This window comes from Pagrus major, chromosome 13, assembly GCF_040436345.1.
Source record: "Pagrus major chromosome 13, Pma_NU_1.0".
NCBI lineage: Eukaryota > Metazoa > Chordata > Actinopteri > Spariformes > Sparidae > Pagrus > Pagrus major.
This window is the reverse complement of record NC_133227.1, coordinates 23090545-23109064: the sequence shown is the minus strand read 5'-3', so window position 1 is coordinate 23109064 and position 18520 is coordinate 23090545. Positions and strand designations below refer to the sequence as shown.

At 42.2% G+C, this 18520-nt stretch overlaps 2 protein-coding genes across 2 annotated transcripts; one reads left to right on the top strand and one right to left on the bottom strand.

Annotated features, from left to right (window-relative positions):
- Nucleotides 1–302: 302 nt before the first annotated feature.
- On the bottom strand, nt 303–3952 carry sra1 (steroid receptor RNA activator 1). Its single transcript, XM_073479295.1, has 6 exons — nt 3753–3952; nt 2418–2525; nt 2192–2278; nt 1932–2092; nt 1619–1727; nt 303–1522 (listed from the first exon to the last, which is right to left on the bottom strand). The coding sequence occupies exons 1-6, from the start codon at nt 3775–3777 to the stop codon at nt 1245–1247; spliced, it is 768 nt and encodes a 255-aa protein (XP_073335396.1). The 5' UTR covers nt 3778–3952; the 3' UTR covers nt 303–1244.
- A 2978-nt stretch (nt 3953–6930) lies between these two features.
- apbb3 (amyloid beta (A4) precursor protein-binding, family B, member 3) lies at nt 6931–17977 on the top strand. The gene is made up of 13 exons (XM_073480024.1): nt 6931–6979; nt 12299–12462; nt 12549–12607; nt 12712–12760; nt 14356–14505; nt 14842–14969; nt 15489–15494; nt 15661–15775; nt 16032–16113; nt 16197–16280; nt 17133–17248; nt 17337–17516; nt 17717–17977. The coding sequence occupies exons 1-13, from the start codon at nt 6931–6933 to the stop codon at nt 17975–17977; spliced, it is 1443 nt and encodes a 480-aa protein (XP_073336125.1).
- Nucleotides 17978–18520: the final 543 nt, after the last annotated feature.

Sequence of the window (18520 nt, the reverse complement as noted above, 5' to 3'; positions counted from 1 at the left end):
GTGGTTTCTTTTGGCGGCTTTGACTATGACACATGTTGCTGAGAGTAATCGAAGAAGTATTCAAATCCTTTACCTCAATAAAAGTACTCACACCTCACTGTGGAAATACTCCACTACAAGTCAAAGTCCTGCATTCAGAAGTATAAAGTTTCACAAAGTGGAATATCAAATATATGATCAAATATACTGAGTTATATTCCAGCAGTGAACTGAAGGCAGGATGACAGAGCAGGTGGTTTACAGGGTCACGTCCTGTTTGTTCCACCTACGACAGCAAGAATAAAAACACTTGGAAGATCACAGAGGCTCCATCATAGAAACAAGAGATTTATTCCCACATCAGATTCATAAACGAGTTCATGATTCACGTCGTCGACATCTTAAACTGAGGTTATACATTAATGCATAGAGATCTGCTGTGATTGGTGGAAATGTCCAGAAACAGGCCACATACAGGGGTCGTGGCTCAGGATGGTGAACTGATGTGTATTTGAGCATTAAAGCGTGTAAACCTGTTCTAGTAGTAAAGTGATGAACCTGAATCGAAGCTTGTGTGGGGGGCAAGCTATCACAGTTGGGGCCATTATTCACTCATACTTTGCTATTATTGTTATCATGAGTCTAAAGAGACATGCGAGACTGTCCTCGCTTGGCGTGCAAGCGTGTCTTGAGCAGTTTTGAGTGTGGGGGGTAAAGCTCACACTCGCCACAGCTTCATGCACAGAGGACTGCATTTCTGCAATCTATCTGCACAGGTTTTGAGACCACTAAATTGTGAAAAAGGAGCTCAATTTCTTGCTCTCTTTATCAGTCTTATGCCTCTTTTTTTTGGTGCAGACAATACAACGTTGTCTTACTTTGAATGCTGATTTCGACGTTAATTACCATAGCAACGGTAGAATCTCTGGGTCAGTCCCAATACCGCCGTTTTTTTGTGCCTTGTAAAAAGAAAAGTCTTAATGAAGGGGCGTCTTTTCAGCAGTGCTGCAGTATCTCTGTGTAAAAAAGGGCTTGTATCTTCACCTCACCTTCAACTCTCCCCCACCCCACTGGAGAGGAACTTGACAGTTTGAAAACCTATGATATGACCCCCTACCTGCTCCTGGCGCTCTGACCTTTGACCCCCTGCTGTAGTCTGAATATGAATGTGAGGATTTGCAGGACCACATCCTGGGTTTAGTTAAAAGAGTCAATGTTTGACAAGAGCAGACAGAAATCAGCCGATGCCTGCAGGATGAATACAGTCAGGACTCAGAGACTGGATCCAGGACTGGTTCTGTTGAGTCCTGGACTGGTTCTGCAGCTTCCTGGTCTGGTTCTGCTGGATCCTGGTCTGGTTCTGCTGGATCCTGGTCTGGTTCTGCTGGTTTCAGAAGTGGTTCTAAGAGTTCTGGACTCAGTTTTCGGGTTTCAGCAATGAGTCGTTTAACGCCAACCATCCATTGGCTGACTTCAGTCACGTGATCAACCATCAGGGAGCGATGGATCTCATCAGCTGAGTCCCAGCGACCCGCCTGTAAATCTGAGAGACAGACAGGAAGACAGACAGACAAATGAGTATTCAGACAGACAGGTGTTCACGTAGACAGGCAGGTGGGTGTGTAGTGAGACTGGTTACCCAGAGACAGCGTGGCCATGCGTTTCCTGACAGGTAGGCTCAGTCTACCTGACCTCCAGCTGTCCTCCAGGAGGCGGAGCCTTTTGGCCACGTCATTACACACCTGATCCTGCACACAGAGGTCAAAGATGTGCACAGAAATGTTTTGTACATGAGAAAAATCTGCGACAGGCTCTTAATCAACTGTTTAACATTATTATCATTTGTAGTTGATGTTGTAAAAATGTGTAACTCTACAACTTTCTGAGGTCTCAGTAATCTGTGTGGCGACCCACAGCTGATGTGGAGGTCTGTCTGAAGGGTAAAAACTCACCTTAACAGCTTGTCTGCAGGCAGCGAGCGCTTGGCTCAACACCAAAATCACATCATCTACATCAGGCTCACTCTCTGATTGGCTGCTGTCGGCCTCTTTCTGACTTCTACCTGGTGCTAGAGGAGGAGGGGGCATGACCACAGAGCCAGAAGGAGGACGAGCTGTGAGAAAGAGACAAGGAGTTCAGAGAAAACATGACATGAAGTTTGGTTCTGCATCGCTTTCCTGCAAAACCTTCTTCTTCTTCTTCTGCTTCTTACCTGGGCATAGAGGTGGTGGGCCCACACCACTTGGAGGTGGAGCCAGGGGATTGGAGGAAGGAGGAGTCAAGGGTGGGGCTCCTGCACCTGAGGACCAATCAGAGACAAGATGCTTGAGACGCGAAGAGTCAAGAATGATTAATCAAAATCAAAATTTGTGTCAGCATTACATGACTGTGGTAATGATGTCAAGTGGTTATTTAATTAATCAGCAGTGTTTCCTGACCTGAAGGTGGAGCTGCTCTCTTGTTCAGGAGGTTCTTCTGTGGTCCGCGGGCCATCTGAAGGCCGTATGAGAACTGAGGGGGGTCGTTCCAACCTCGCTCCTGGTTACCTGGCAACATACAAGATCATCTTTAAAGAAACAGTTTGACATTAAAGCCAGTCCACCAGATGTGGCTGCACCATGATGATTTGCTGCCATTTGTGTTGGTGTGCTGAGAGTCATCTCATTAAACACCTCTTAAAGCTTTAATCATGGGACATATTGTGAAGTGCTTCAGCCTGAAGCCATTACATCAGTTTGTTGACAGATCTCACTTATCTCATACTGATCATGTGTCGCACCAAAGTCTGTGATCAGATTTGAAATTTAAAATGACTGCAAACGTATTTAATCCAACTGCATTTTGATATTTAAGTTAAGGTATGTCAAGTGTTACAACTTGTAATCTGAGAGTAACTAGTAACTAAAGCTATCAGACAAATGTAGTGGAGTAAAAAGCACAACATTTGGCTCTAAGATGTAGAGGAGTAGAAGTATGAAGCAACATGACAAGAAAATATTCAAGGAAAGTACAAGTACCTCAAATTTGGGCTTGAATACAGTAATTGAGTAAATGGATAAGTTACATTCCAGCACTGCTGTGATGGCATAAAATCAATCATCAATATCTGTCATCAATAAGTGGGTCAGTAACAGTGGAATGAGCTCCATCGTCTGTGCCTTTTAAAAATCAAGTGATTTCCACCAAACTCTATTGAATATTTGGCTGTCTTTACAATCGGGACAACATGACTTGACACATTTAGGAGTTGACACTGCCACTGTTGGATTTACAGTAGATGATCAAACACATTACTTCAGATCAGCTAAATCTTCTGATGCAACATTAGAGTTTAGTTAAACCGCCAGTGAGCACTCAGTTATCTGCTAAAAGACTATTTATCGTTGAGTACATTGAGATTGTAAACAGACAGGACAACCATTAATAAACCTTCAGTTTTTACCCCCAAAAATACTCATAGGTAGATTATTTGTACGCCGAACTAATAACAACATCTAAATTAATTCGTAAGTGCCATGTTTGTGTTTATTAAGCAAATAATTGTGGCCTGGAGATTGAAGGGAACATTAATTTACCAGATTTTTGCATGCAGTTCGTTGACCCACTTTGTGAACAAAACCCAACTCTCATTCCCGGTAACGAAGCAGCACAGGTATCGTGCTAACTGTTAGCCCCACAAGACAGAAGCTAATCCAAGATATTAGATATGAGTTATTAGCGATATTAACTTTATTTATTGGTGTCAGGAGCTGGTCAGTGTTGCTGACTCTCACCTGGTTTGATGTACATGTCCTCCATGTTGGACTCCACTGTGTCAAATAAGAGCCTCTTCTTCAGGAAGCTAAGCTAACGGCTAACCCGGAAACTTAAAACAACATTTAAGCTTTAAACTAACTCTGGGTTTGAACGAGTTTGTAATGACACAGACATAAAACACTTCCGTGACTGTTGTGTGCTTTGTTTAGTTTATTGAGCGGTGTCCGCGTGAAGCACGCAACACCAAGTACTGCAACTTCCGCTCAGAATTTCAAAATAAGACTCAGGCTCAATGCACGTCAACCTTGTTTTTGTATGTAGAAAATGTTTTATGTGCAATATATCTGTCCTTTTTGGCGTTTATTTCTCCCTATGATTATTCCTAAACATTCTTCATTCTCTGTGGACATTTTGCTTACAGCGCAATTGTAATTTGTGAACAATTACTGTATTTTTCTAATAAAATCTAGACGACTAAAAACACTTTATAATGTTTGAGTGAACCTAACAATATGACATTGTACTTAAGAATTAAATTTATACATTTTAATTTTGTTAAATGAAATACAACTGAAGTTTCTATACTTTCATATTTTTTCAGGTATTTTTTTAGTTGTATTTTTAAGTTTTGGTGACATTTAGTCGCACGTGAACAGGGAGAACAGTAGAAAGGCTGGACATGCAGTCCTCCTGAGGGGGGCTGGTTTTAAGATCCAGGGTGGAGGATGTGGTGGTACCTATCCACAACACCTGGGGTCTGATTCTCAGGAAGTTAAGGGTCCAATTTCAAGTGGCCCCAAATAAATATAGGTCTACTGTTAAAGCTCACGGCTCGTTTATAACATTATTTTATACACCTCAGAAACTTACGGAGTGACTACAAGGTTTGTTATACGTATACTGTACGTATTTTTGATCAATATTAACTGTAAGTATAAACAAGTTTGTAAGTAAAAGCAACAACACCATATATAAATGTGAGGTGGGAGCACAGAGGTTTCTGTTATAATAATAATAATAATAATAAACATATTTAACGTTTGGATGCAGTTTTTTTGTGCTGTAATCAGTTAAATGTCATTCTCTATAGTTACAAATAAACATTAGGCTTTTAATTTGCAGGGGAACTGGCATGACTTCCTGTAATGTTCTGCAACTTCACAGCTTCCTGCTCGCAAAACTTTTCCGGGACACGTGGCCACTCTGTCACACCGACTCTGACGTCATCCAGGCGTAATTCGACCTCTGGAGAGCATCAGGTAAAACATGATGGGATGATGAAATCCTCTGTTTGATTTTGAGGAAGTAAAGAAGTATTTTTAACAAAGAGCAGCAGTGACTCATCTGTTTATTTTCCTGTTGACAGATATACTTTAAATCAACATGACCGCAGCCGATCAGGTTGCAGAAAGGTGTTTTTGCAGAACACACATGCACAACATCACATTTGACAATTAGAGCACTGCAGGGATGATGTATTTTTGTAGGCAAACCCAGAAATTAGCATTGCTCTGGTTCCCTTAGCCAAATGTCTAAGAGATTTTTGGATTGGATTTTGGATTATTGCTGAAAATAACCTCAGTGGCAAACACAAGTTTGGATACTTACATGTTTTGTTTAGCAAGATAATCTTCACAGATGAACACCACTTTGGGGATTTCTGAAGTGTAAATTAAATCACTAGGAGTAGAAAGCTAATGTTTGGCTATTAATAGACTACATCAGGGTCACATGACTTTAACTTAAAAATGTCCAACTACACTTTACTCTAAATTGAAAGCTATGCTGCATTCAGGCGCTCCTCGGATTTGGGAAGTCGTTCTTCCAACCTCGGTGTGTTCAAGTGCGTCAAGTCGGAATGTGGGAGCAAGATGGACGCCAAAAAGGAGTTGTTTTGCATTTTGTCATTTACCAGTTTTAATATAAAATATCATATTACAGATTACTGGTGAGCAAAAACTAGATATGCAATACGTGACTTTGGTTTTCTTATCATCAACCTGATGTTTACTTTTGTGCGCCGTGTTTCAGCGACATTAACTTCTGTTCCAAAATTTCTGTGTTCACGTGCTGTCAGAATTATTCAGATGCCAAAAAAGTTTTTACATTTTATCGCTCAGAGCATTTGAGGGTTACAACCTAAAATACCATGTTACTAATTAGATGTGAGCCAAAACTTTTCAAAACAATTCATGACTTTGGTAAAAGTTTCTTATCATCAACCCAATGTTTGCTTTCGTGGGCCCTGTTTCAGCGTCATATGAAGTCAACTTTGCAACTCCTGTGCCATAATTTCCTTCAGCTTTCCAAGTCGCTCCGACTTGAGGGGCGTAAGTCTCCAGCATGATGAGGTTTAGCTTCTGTAGTCTCATTTTGCCACGTTGCCGAATGTAACAAACGTTTTGGTTTTAGGGCTCATCACTGTGGTACTCATTATAAATCTTGTATTTTCTGACCTCCAGTGTTTTAGAGGTCGTCAAATACCGGCGACCTTGGAATGAGACTGAACAATAATCAATCTTTCGCACCTTTGATGTCTCATCTTACTGCAGGGATATTATACAGGTGTAGTCTGGTATCACCAACCACAGTCATCAGTGATGTCATCTCTGGTCAGAGGTGAAACAGGGCAGAGAAAACACAAACAATGATCTTCAGTATAGTTCAATATGGCAGCCTACTTATATTTACATTCTTTTAAAAAAAAACAAAAAAACATTTACTGTTTTTTAATGTGTGTTTTTGTTCTGGAAATGTACTTTAATGTCATTTTTTTACAGTGAAGGTCGAGTGAGGCAGCGAGTCAGTGAGGGGAGGGGAGTGATGACATCAGCAGGAGGGAGGAGAGAGAGGAGAGAGAGAGAGGGAGAGGGAGGGAGAGGAGGAGGAAAACAGCATCCTTCATCAGACAGAGAGGAGAGAGAGAGAGACGAGCGAGAGAGAGGAGGGACAAACGAGAGGAGAGAGAGAGAGAGAGAGAGAGAGAGAGAGAGGGAGAGAAAACGCCGGGACGGAAATAAAACAAAGAAGAAGAAGAAGAACACTGATGGTGTTGTCTGAGTGGAGGACAGACGGAGACAGGAGGAGGCTTTAACATCTGTCATTTGGGCCTGTGTGTGTGTGTGTGTGTCTGTGTATGTGTGTGTGTTGGAGGGTGATCAGCTGATTGGACCACACACGTTGGAGGGTGGAGCCATGATGGGCAAGGATTACATGCTGGCCATCCTCATAGTCAACTATGATGGTAAGACACACACACACACACACACACACACACACACACACACACACACACACACACACACACACACACAGGTCTGTGTAACCTCACAGGTTTACGAGGACTCTCCTGCATCGCTCTGTTGTTTACATGTCTGGTTTAATAAACAGCTGCATGTTACAGTGGAACAATGTGGTTGGAGCAGATTTACCTGCTGTGATCGTGATCATCGCCACCTGTCACCTCACACCTGTCTGCTCAGACCCCAAACAGTGGTCGAGCATCCAGTTGGTCATTGTTTGTATTGAAGTGTACAGAACGGATTAAACAATGCGTTCACCTGCTCTCATTTAAACTAATGTTAGCATGCCGGGCTAACTAGCTTGTTACCTACAGTGGGAAGTTAAGGGGCTGACAGATTCTTGATGGTTGCCAAAGCCGCAGTCGCCTGGCAACATCGTTGTTGTGTCTGTCTGGGAGGGTCGCAACGGTATGAAATAAATCGGTATTACACAATTACTATTTTTATTATTATTAAAAGTTGCGGTGAGCTTTAACAGGATGAAAACAGAAGGTTATTTGGTTAAACAAATGATTATTATTTCCACAAAATATTATGTCCTCACAGGCATGAAAATATATTTTTTAAATATCACTTAAACATTTGAATTCAATACCGTAGATAAGCAAATGTAGACGTTATGATAATCGGCCATTTTCATACCACTCCCTGTGCAATCGTTCAGGAAACCAGAACCAGCGTTTTCCATGGTAACAGGTCGCTAATCCTCTTTGTACAGCGTATCTAGATCTAGTTTAGGGACTTTATCATTTGAATACTACAAACACTATATTGCTTAGCCCACTTAGCTGACTCTAAGGCAGCTGTGGCTCAGGAGGCAGAGCGGGTTATCCAGTAATGGGAAGGTCGCTGGTTCGATTTCCCGGATCTCCGGGTTGCATGAGCGAGATACTGAACCTCAAAGTGCTCCTGATGAGCAGGTCGGTGCCTCTGCCATCAGCATATGAATATATGTGTGTGTGTGAATGGGTAAATGTGACCAGTGTTGTGCAGCCCTTCCTTCCTTCCTTCCCAGGAAACTCTGGATAACTCGATGAAATAGTTTCAATCACTGTGGTTTCTGTGGTTGCCATGGTAACCACAAGTCGAAAACCACCAAGTGCTATATCGGACGCAACTGGACTTGTTTCAGTTTCTTGAAGACGTATGAATGGTTGCTAGGGCCAGGTGAGCCCAGGTGTGAATGGTCGTTAAGCCGTTAAGCTGCATTGTAGGTTGGCAATAAGTAATGTCGTAGGCCACCTCCTCTGTTCAAAGACGGCCGTTCCAGTTTGATGTAGATGAATTCCTTTACTCCTCCTAAAATAATTTTTTACTCCTCCTGGGAGTAGGAGGACTCACATTTTAATGTCAGCTGCAAACATTAAACAATCAGCTGGAGAAAGTTTTCAGTCAACTGAGGGAGTTTTAGCTTGAACATTAGCTTACACTAGTTAGCTACAGATGCTAAAATCTGCGAGCAAAAGTTGTAATTTCAGTAAAAGTATGTCAACAGTTGCTGGCTAGAAATGAGCTGTTTCTGACATCAAGGATGAATTGTTGCATGAATCACTATGACTTTCACTTACACTGTAAACTGTGCCGTGTGATGAGAGAAAAAGTGACAGGTTAGCAACAGTAACTAAGAAGGGCGGGGCTTAGAGAACGGTCCGGTCCAGCTGTCTGACCTCATGATAGGTCGCTGGATGTCCTCCATCAGTCACATGACCTCACTCTGTAAAAAAAAAAGGTCGACAGGACCTCACTGAGATAGACGAACAGGGACACACACGGTCACGCGCTCGGACATGGCGGTGCTGTGTCATGAGGGATTCTGGGACAAATTGTGTGGATGAGGTCACGATGACACCGTCCACCAACAGTGTGTATTCATACAGGGTTCATGTTTATGGGAGGTAAGTGGAGCGTAAACAGATGGAAACTGTGCTCCCATGAAAAACAACAGAATCAGCTGCTTTCTAGAGTTACAGGGTGGATTTTCACCCGTCTCATCACAATCTCACAAAAATACTTCTGTCACATCCCATCCCGCTCCTGTGTTGTTGTTGTTTTGTTTAATCTTCAGGCAATGCAATGATTTTGATTTGTTCTGACATCCTTTGTTGAGAATACACTTTTTATTCACACCTTTGGGCTGGTTCTGCAGCACTTACTTCTTTACAAGCCGTAAAAACAGCACACAAATTGTCATTAAACGTATGCTGAATTAGACATTAGCTGTTCCTGTTTGCAGTCTGCCCATGGATGTACATACAACTATCACTGGATTACTTTGAAACTGATGAAAACTTAAAAACATGATTATTCTCAGGCAAGTTCTGCACTTGTAAGTAGCGTCTTTTTACTATAACTAAATTGCCCAAGATCTCTATTAGTGTGATCACCAAAGTCAATGATGGCTTTCTGCTCACATCAGATGTGTTGAACCTTTACATTTCTTTTTATTCAATTTTGAATTTTATGCTGTGACAATGCTCTGGTTATGTTCAGGCATAAAAACTCTTGGTTAAGGTTAGAAAAACATTGTGTTTTGGCTTAAAATATAAGCTTTGGCCGCCACATCTTCTTAAAAGATATCCAGTTGTTTCTCACTTACAAGTGTTGAAATGCAGTCTTGAACTTTGGTCACAGGTGGAGGAGGAGGTAAATGGTCGACGTACGTATCTCAGGGGCCGGACGTATAAACGATGCTTATAGCTTCACCCACACATTAACTGGCTTTCATAAAAGGAGAACGTATCACCTCGGACAGACCTCGGACCAGCAAATGCACAGCTTACTAGCGATAACTGCAGCTGAAATGAGGACGAGGAGAATAAAAATAAGGATGACAGATGTAACTTTAAAGTAAAACATTGTTTGTTTGACTGATTATATTATTTTCGCAGTCTTCAGAGCTGCATGTGACATTTAATCATGTCTGAAGGCTCAAAAGTGAGCAAATAAAGACTGTTTGATCATTTAAACGTCTTATACACTAAAAAATAAAAGTCTCAATTGACTGTTTTATTACTTTCTAACCTCTTTTTCCATTTAGGTAAATGTGTGAAATCATTTGAATACCAGAACAAACTGTGCAGTGGTTTTATTTTAACTGCTGACTGTAGTTTATCCTGTTGTATTGACCAGCGCTCCCCTCCCCCACCCCTCTTCCGGTCATATCGTTGTCTCTTGATCAGCCGATTCAGCATTTTGTGTCTCTGAAGCTTTATTAATTATTCAAATCCTCTTCCTGTACAGCAGCGTGACCTCTGATCACTTTGTCATCCACCCTCTCTTGCACATCTTGTACCAGGTGGACGATATCAGGAACACGGACAACATGATGCAACACTGATGTTAAAACTGTAAAGCGATTTGGTCCTTCCTCGGTACGAGGGTATACGTAGATTTACAGTCTGTTCGGCTGTTTTTCACAACACCAATCAAACACTTCTGCTCAGTTTTGCATTAGAGATGGTGAGGCTGGAGGCTGATATGTTCAGGTGTCTTTATGCAGCAGTTGCTATCCTAACTTTGGTTTGCATTCTCCAAACTTCTTCTCAGAGTCAAAACTGAGATAAATGTGATCACACAGACATGAAACAGATTGATATCATTCAGTGTGACTTACACTTCCTGAGGATATCTTTATCTCCGATGTCCACCCAGAATAAACGTCCATAAGTCCGCTTAAGTCATAGAAGAAAGGATGCTTCTAAAAGTGCAGAACTTGCCCTAGAATCAGCGTGTTTTTAAGTTTTCATCAGTTTCAAAGTAATCCAGTGACAGTTGTCTGTACATCCATGAGGACACTGCAAACAGGAGCTGCTAAAGGCTAATTCGGCATACTTTAAATGCCGATATGACTAAATGTAAACAAATACTGGCTAAAAAGAGGCATCAAAGAAAGTAGAGATTGATTATCTGACAGTATAACACTGCTGACGTGTTACTTTCAATCATATCAAAAGTCAGTCTCAGTTGTGCTAAATTTAGCTGAATGACTGACGTCTCCTGACCAACCAGCTCTCCTCTCACCGCTTCAGACTGTCACCTGATTGGATAAAAGCTGATTATGGATTTAATCACTGCACCCACCTATCCTTAACAACACGACTCTGTTTCTCTGGTAGACGTCTGAATGATTTATTAAAGTATAAAGCCTTTTGAATTAAAGAGTGTCTGAATATTACACCTGACACACAACGGATCAAAAATATATTTCCAGCAACAACAGCATCAAAGTTAGACGGATGTGTTTTCTGTTCTGTTCACTGGTGTAAACACTGTAAATAACTTCAAATGCCTTCAAATGCTGATTTTTTTTGCATGTGGGGTGATGAACAGGAGCGGCAATTTAAGGTGAACTACTGAAAGTTCAAAGCAGTTGAATTAATATATTTGAGTGTAAGCACTTAGTGTCAGTTTGTCTGTGAGCAGAGGAAGTACTGAACAATAAAAGGAAGATATGAATTCTACATTAAAATGTCTAAAAACAACTAGACCTTTGTTTTACATTTTGTTGAGTCGTGTACCTACATTATCCCAGACGTAGCCGCAAGCTAGTGTCCGTGTGTTTGAATTCAGGTCAGCACTCACCAGAAACTCCGGTTCTCTCTCGTCTTTCCCCTTCTCCTCTCTGTAAGGTTATGTTCATGAAGTAACACACACAACCTTAGATCGCTGCTGCAGTCAGGCTGATAAACAGGAGTAAGCAGCAGCTCTGCCCAGCAAACGGCTTTAGCTGTTTTGATAGTGATCCTTACTGCTACTCAGATTCAACATCTTTCTGAGCCTATTTCTATTTTGTCTGTTTACATCCACGGACATTTTGTTCTCGGGATTGTTCATAACTTCACTCAATAGAGAGTTGCTGAAGAAGAGGATAAGTTTGTTAGCTTAGCTCAGGTGCACATTTTATTAACAGCGCTATTAGAATAATGTCCTCCTGTCTCCTAACTGTGTTCACATCATGTCTCTGTTGTTCATACTCTGACAAAGGAGCTTCAATAAACTGGAAAGTGACACACAGCAAATTAGCTACATTAGCTTCCTCCATTTTGGACTCTCTGTCCGACCAAAGCTCAGCTCTGTCAGGACGGCTTGTTATTGGTCAACTGTGAAAATTTCCAGGTCATAATTGACTGAAACTGAACTCAGTGAAAAACATCTTCATCATCAGGATATTGTTCTTTCACGTTATACCTGTAATGAACACTGCAGTCTGTAGGGAGGAGCCAACATTATATTATCATGTTGTTTTTTCTATGTGTGTGCAGACAACATCTGGACAGACCAGAACCTCCTGCTGGACCCCGATCTTCCCTCCGGCTGGAGAACCATCAAAGATTCAACAGGAACCTACTACTGGCACGTTCCCACCGGCGCCACTCAGTGGCAACACCCCAGCCTCAACGGGCCGCCACAACTGCTCGACACTCAGGTTAGACCGTCTTTAAATATCCGAGCTAGCTCTGTTAGCTCAGGCTCGTCTGATGCATTCTCTTCTTCTGTGGTGTTGCATTACAGCAGGAGGAGGCAGGACAGCAGAGCTCCAACAGTGAGACAGATGGACCTCCTGAGGCCAGGTAACACACACACACACACACACACACACACACACACACACACACACACACACACACACACACAGTGTCTGTAAAGGTTATATTAATTATGTTTTTCCTCTCAGGTCTTCGTGGCATGAAGATTATATCGCCAACCATGACCCCAACTCCAAGGTAATAATAATAATAATAATAATAATAATAATAATAAACACATTAGTTCTTCACCAACAAAAAATCTATAATCATGGTCCACTTACTAGATTTGTCTCATGCCTTCTCCCACATCTCATGGACTTTACAACTTCATAATGTGTGTTTTGTCCAACCAACAGTCCATATTAGGGCTGTCACGATATCAGATTTTCAATTACCCTCAAAATCAGAGAGTAGGGAGGTGGACAGAGACTGTAAAAAAAGTGTACAAAAAGAAATTACTATTAACTACTCAATGACTGGTGAAGAGGCAACCAGATTAAATCAAAAATAAAGATGCAGAAGACCTAAAATCTTTGCTAGATTATTCAGACGATATTATCATATGTGTATTATTAACATGATACCAGTATTTCATTTTTTAATATTATGCTCATCATCAAACTGCGCTTTTGCGACAACCCAAGGCCAAACTTCAACGTTATTACCAATACATTCAAATGATTAAAATCATTCAAAGGAAGAGCAGGAAATCTTCACATCACACTTTATAAACTCATGCGAACCAAAGCTGTGAAGTTACATGAACGCAACGATTCAATATTGGCTTTAAATGAATGTAATAAGAAAGATTAATAGCTGTTGTTGAACCAGTATACTTAATATAGATGTTAAATAAGGGGAGTTAAACTAAAATATTGTCAGTTTATATTTGAGAAAACAATGTGACATCCTTCGACTAATTCTGAAGAATAAACATATTAACAGAGATGCTTTCAAACGAAAAATCTGTTATTTGATCTGTGATGTCTATTAAAGGTTAAACTAGATCTGCCTCTGTTAGTTTTCATGTGTATATATTTATAGATTTATGTGTAAAAGTATTAATATCTGTATATATTCATGTTAATTTATTAATATCCATATATGCAGCTCAAAGCTCCACAGAGCAGCTGCTGTTAAACTGTTCACACTCTGACACCAAACTTAATCTTCCAAGAGGAGTTATGTGAAATATTAAAACGGTACAGAGACATCAGAGCCAAACAGCTGCTGATGCCACACTGGTCTCCACAGGATGAAGACCATGGACGCCGACTGAAAGCTCATCTCAGCCGCAGAAAGTGATCCAAAATATTTGAGCAAATGTGAAAACAGACAGTCGAGTAAACAGAACAAATATTTACAATCTGAATGTTTTTTTACATTAGAAAATATCAAAAGTTAATAAGGTGACATTATACCATCTATAAAATAATAATAATAATAATAATAATAATGATAATAATAATAATAATAATAATAATAATATGAAGTGAAGGCAGAGGTTGGTTCTCTTCGTCTCTGGTGGTCTAATCTACTCTAATCTCTCTCTCTTCTTGTTTGTGTCTACCTCTCTCTACCACCGTTTTATGCAGCATTAATCTGATTTAATCTGTCTCTCTCTCTCTCTGCCTGTCTCTCTGTCTGTGTCCTGGTTTCTCTGTTTGTCACCCAACGACTCACTGACCACTTAATCCCGTCATCTGTCCGTCTGTCTGTCTCTCTCGCTGCCTGTCTGTTTGTCTGTCTGTCTGTCTGTCTGTCTCTCTCGCTGCCTGTCTGTCTGTCAGTGTTTTGCCGTGCGGTCTCTGGGCTGGTTGGAGGTTGAGGAGGAGGACCTGTCTCCCGGTCGCAGCAGTCTTGCTGTCAGTAACGTCATCCAGCAGCTGTCTCACTGCAACAGCCCCGAGCAGAGAGAGAGGCCGGGGGCCTGGGGAGAGGTGAGACACCTACTGAGCCTGTACCTGTCTGTCTGTCCGTCTGTGGTCTGAATTCATCTCAAACTGACCCAGAATGAGTTAACAAAGTCTAAAACGTTCTCTTCCGCCTGTTTGGACTATCAGAATCGGGTTTAGACAGGTTCAGACTGTCAAAATCTGGTTCAAACTGGTTTAGACTATCACGGTGTGGTTTGAACTGATTAAGAGTATCGGGATCTGGTTTTGATTGATTTAACCTGTCCGGATCTGGTTTAGACTCTCAGGGTGTCGTGTTTGTTGTCTACTGTATTTTCCATACTAATCTGTCTGTCTCGCTGCCTGTCTGTCTGTCCGCAGGGTCGCGAGATGATGCTGGTTCTGAAGAAAGACACCCTGACCCTGTTGGACCCTTTAGACCACACCCCTCTGCACTGTCAGCCAATCATCAACATCCGTGTCTGGGGGGTGGGCTGCAACAACGGCAGGTGAGCCAATCAGAGAGCGGCTGGACAGTAGCAGGAGTAATTAATCATTAAAAATCATATTAGGACATTTATCACAACACAATTGTTGCAGCCACTCATTCATTCATAAGGTTGAATACATTTACACAATATCTGTGCAATCACGGAGGACTGACAACACGTTTCGGAGGAGAATCTGTTCTTAGATGACCCCAACAAGCACAACAACGTATATTTAGAAATTCAAACCTCTCCAGACTCACGTCCAGATAAAAGACACGACATCACATGAAATACATTAGATTCAAAATGTTGGAAAGAGGATTGTTTTTTCTCTCTTGTTGGCTATGCTAAAACTTCCCCCTGCTTCCAGTCTTTCTGCTAAGCTAGGCTAACCTCTGACGGCACTAACTCACATTTTACTATTTCGGCATGTTAAACTCAACCTCACCTTTCATTTTGTCTCTCTGTCTGTTTGCACTAACACTGTCTCTCTCTTTTTCTTTAACACGCCCCCCTCTTACCCGTTCACCTGGGCAGGGACAGGTAAAACTTTCTCCCTTTTACGTGTTCACATCCAGAGCCACAGACACAGCTAGACTCATCCTCACACCCTCCTTTTATATGTCAGGGTCATTTTTTTTTTTATTTACCTGCCGGTCACATGATCATGGGCCCATCAGCCAATCCACTGTGTGTGTGGTGCTTTCAGGGACTTTGCCTTCGTGGCGGGTGATAAAGACAGCTGCGTGCTGAAGTGTCACGTGTTTCGCTGCAACGCTCCGGCCAAAGCCATCGCCACGGCGCTGCATGAGATGTGCTCCAAGGTCAGTGAGGCTCCTGCTCACATGTTCACCATCGTCGTTTAGTGTGTTAACATGCTAACGTTAGCTAATTAGCAGTAAACACAGTAGTAAGCGATGAAGACAACAACGCCAATGAGCCCACGCTACTTCAGGACATCATACAATGACATCTTTTGTTAAGTTGATTTGATTGAGCGACCCCTAGTGGCAGAAAACACATATTCGGCCTTTAACGCTGTTGCATACATAAAAACATTACATTTTTCCGTGTCCATAGATGATGTCGGAGAAGTCGCTGATGAGGCCGTCTCGCTCTCTGACGATGGAGAGCATCTCACCTGAAGATCTGCCCAGACAAGGTGACTCACCTGCTCTCTGACATCACCTTGCTGCTCTCTGATTGGTTCTCTGCTGATTCCGTCTCCTGTTCGTTGTGTTTCAGTCGAGTTTCTGGAGGCGGTCCGGCAGCAGGTCCAGAAGTTCCAGGTCCAGTACATCGGTAACCTGCCGGTGTCCAGAGCGATGGGTAGGACAGAGTCACACGTGTTACACCTGAACACGTCAACATTCAGCGCTGTGATTGGTTACTTCGCTCTGCATAAACAAACTGATGGTTGATTCTTTAGTTGTTCAGTTGGTTAGCCTTTATTTTGTGGGTCTGTGGTCTAATTTGTGAATCTTTTCCAATATAAACTTCCTGTACAGAGTGATGAAATAAGGTAGTGATAAGAAAGACACTATGATTAGTTGTTACACTTTTAATGCATTAATTCAAGTTAATTTTATGGTATTTTAGTCAGTTCACAGATGCAAAACTTAACTCGCAAAAACATGAAATTTGACTACAGGTAAACATAAAACAGTTAAAGGTTTAAAGCAGGAGCTCTTTACAGAAACTTTACATTTTCCTCATAATTAATATATTCAACTGATTAGACTATCAGGTCTAGTCTGAAACCAGATCCTGATAGTCTAAACCAGTTTTAATGGATCCTCATAGTCTTAAAAAAGTAACCTGAGTCTCCTGCATTAAGTCAATCAGGAAAAGTCTTTCCTTTCAACAAACTAATACTTGAGCATGCTAACGGAAAACAAGCTAATGTATGTCAGACACACTGTGGATGTAATTAGGCTGCTTGTGGTTTGTTATTGATCAATGAGCGGTCAGTAGACTGGAAGAAGTGCAATAGAAATCCACTTACCATTAATGTCTGAGCATCGACAAAGACTGTCAGTCTTATCCACAGCTCTCTGTGAAACCAGACAACATTACATTACACCTTGTGTCGTGTAATGCTCCAACTATAAAAACTGCTTCTATAAATACGAATGATGAAGACAGAAAAAATCATTTTTCCAGTCTACTGTGTTTGTGCAGGTATGGAGGTGCTGAACCGAGCGATAGAGAGCATCATGAACTCAACAGACAGAGACGAGTGGGAGCCGATCGTCGTCCACGTCACTGATAACATCCTGTCTCTGTGGAAGGGACAGGTAACATCATTATTAATCTTTATTAAACTGTGTGACTAAAGCTAGAGAGTCTTCACCCTGTTGCTTCCTTCTGATTGGATCCTGACAGGAAGGGGAGGAGCCTTTCTGGGATTGTCAGGTACGTTTCCTCACCTTCCTGGGCGTCGGACACGACTGCCACACCTTCGCTGTGATCGTGGACGGCGGCACGCAGCAATTCGAGTGTCACGTGTTCTGGTGTGAACCGGACGCAGGGAACCTGTCTGAGGCCGTCCAGGCTGCATGTATGGTGAGTGACAACACCTGAACATCATCTAGATCCTGAAGACAATTTATGGATAAATTAAAATAAATATCGTAGTAGATATCAGGTGGTTTAAGGTAGAAAGTGAAGGGATTGTTGTTCTTCTGCCCCCTGGTGGTCCAAACATGTCGAGCGGCTCTCGCAGATGAATTAACTTCGTCTAACAGTCCTGTCCTCTCCGTCAGGTCCAGTATCAGAAGTGTCTCGTGGCTCAGACTCCTCCACCGAGGTCCAAGTCGTGGCGTGTTAACCCGTCAAAGGTCAAACGGGCCAACTCCATGGACGGCGCCACCTTCCCTCCTCTCTCATCCCGTCACCACGGCGGCAGCAGTAGCTCCATAATGACGCCGAGGATAACCAAGGGCAACGGCAGCAACAGCAACGTGAGGAAGGGGATGTTGGCGTTCTTCGAAACTTTCCGGAACAAACAGGCCGCAACCTCCTAATGACGGGGGCGGGACCATCAGAGACAGCAGAGACCACCGATCCTCCAGGACTGAAATGTTTTCACTGAGACCGTGACGGTGTCGCCAGACCATCACGTGATTGGCTGAACTCTGTGTGCACGTGGCTCTGGTGGTCCGACCGGCTGATTCTGCCGTCTTCACATCACCAGCGACGCCTGGCCTTCTGTTTATTAGACCAGAAATATACCTGTTTGAACTTATTGTCGTGATGTTCGTCTCACCTGTTGCTGCGACACCATTGGTTAGCTTAGCTTAGCTTAGCAATGGTGTTGCTAGCTACCTCACTGCAGGCTGAACGACATGAATGAAGAGAACAGACTGTGAAGGACCAGACCAGGATCAATGAACTGGACCTGCAAACGAGTCGCACTAGAGCGGATTGAAGCAGCTGATCAGTGACTCGTCCAGCAACACCTCCTCAGTTACCTGTCAGACAGATCGACGGAGCTGTGGAGGATCATTTCACCCAAAACTAAAAGAGAAAACTGAAACATTAAAAGACAAACTGGCTGGTGTGAGAAC

What these genes read in the sequence shown, in the direction of transcription:
- sra1 (XM_073479295.1), bottom strand. Translation starts at nt 3,777, where the DNA reads ATGGAGGACATGTACATCAAACCAG. An exon ending in GAGAGCAGCTCCACCTTCAG is followed by an intron (nt 2,279 to 2,417) that starts GTCAGGAAACAC and finishes ATTGGTCCTCAG; the next exon opens with GTGCAGGAGCCCCACCCTTG. An exon ending in CCCACCACCTCTATGCCCAG is followed by an intron (nt 2,093 to 2,191) that starts GTAAGAAGCAGA and finishes TCTTTCTCACAG; the next exon opens with CTCGTCCTCCTTCTGGCTCT.
- apbb3 (XM_073480024.1), top strand. Translation starts at nt 6,931, where the DNA reads ATGATGGGCAAGGATTACATGCTGGCCATCCTCATAGTCAACTATGAT. An exon ending in CACAACTGCTCGACACTCAG is followed by an intron (nt 12,463 to 12,548) that starts GTTAGACCGTCT and finishes GTTGCATTACAG; the next exon opens with CAGGAGGAGGCAGGACAGCA. An exon ending in TGCATGAGATGTGCTCCAAG is followed by an intron (nt 15,776 to 16,031) that starts GTCAGTGAGGCT and finishes CCGTGTCCATAG; the next exon opens with ATGATGTCGGAGAAGTCGCT.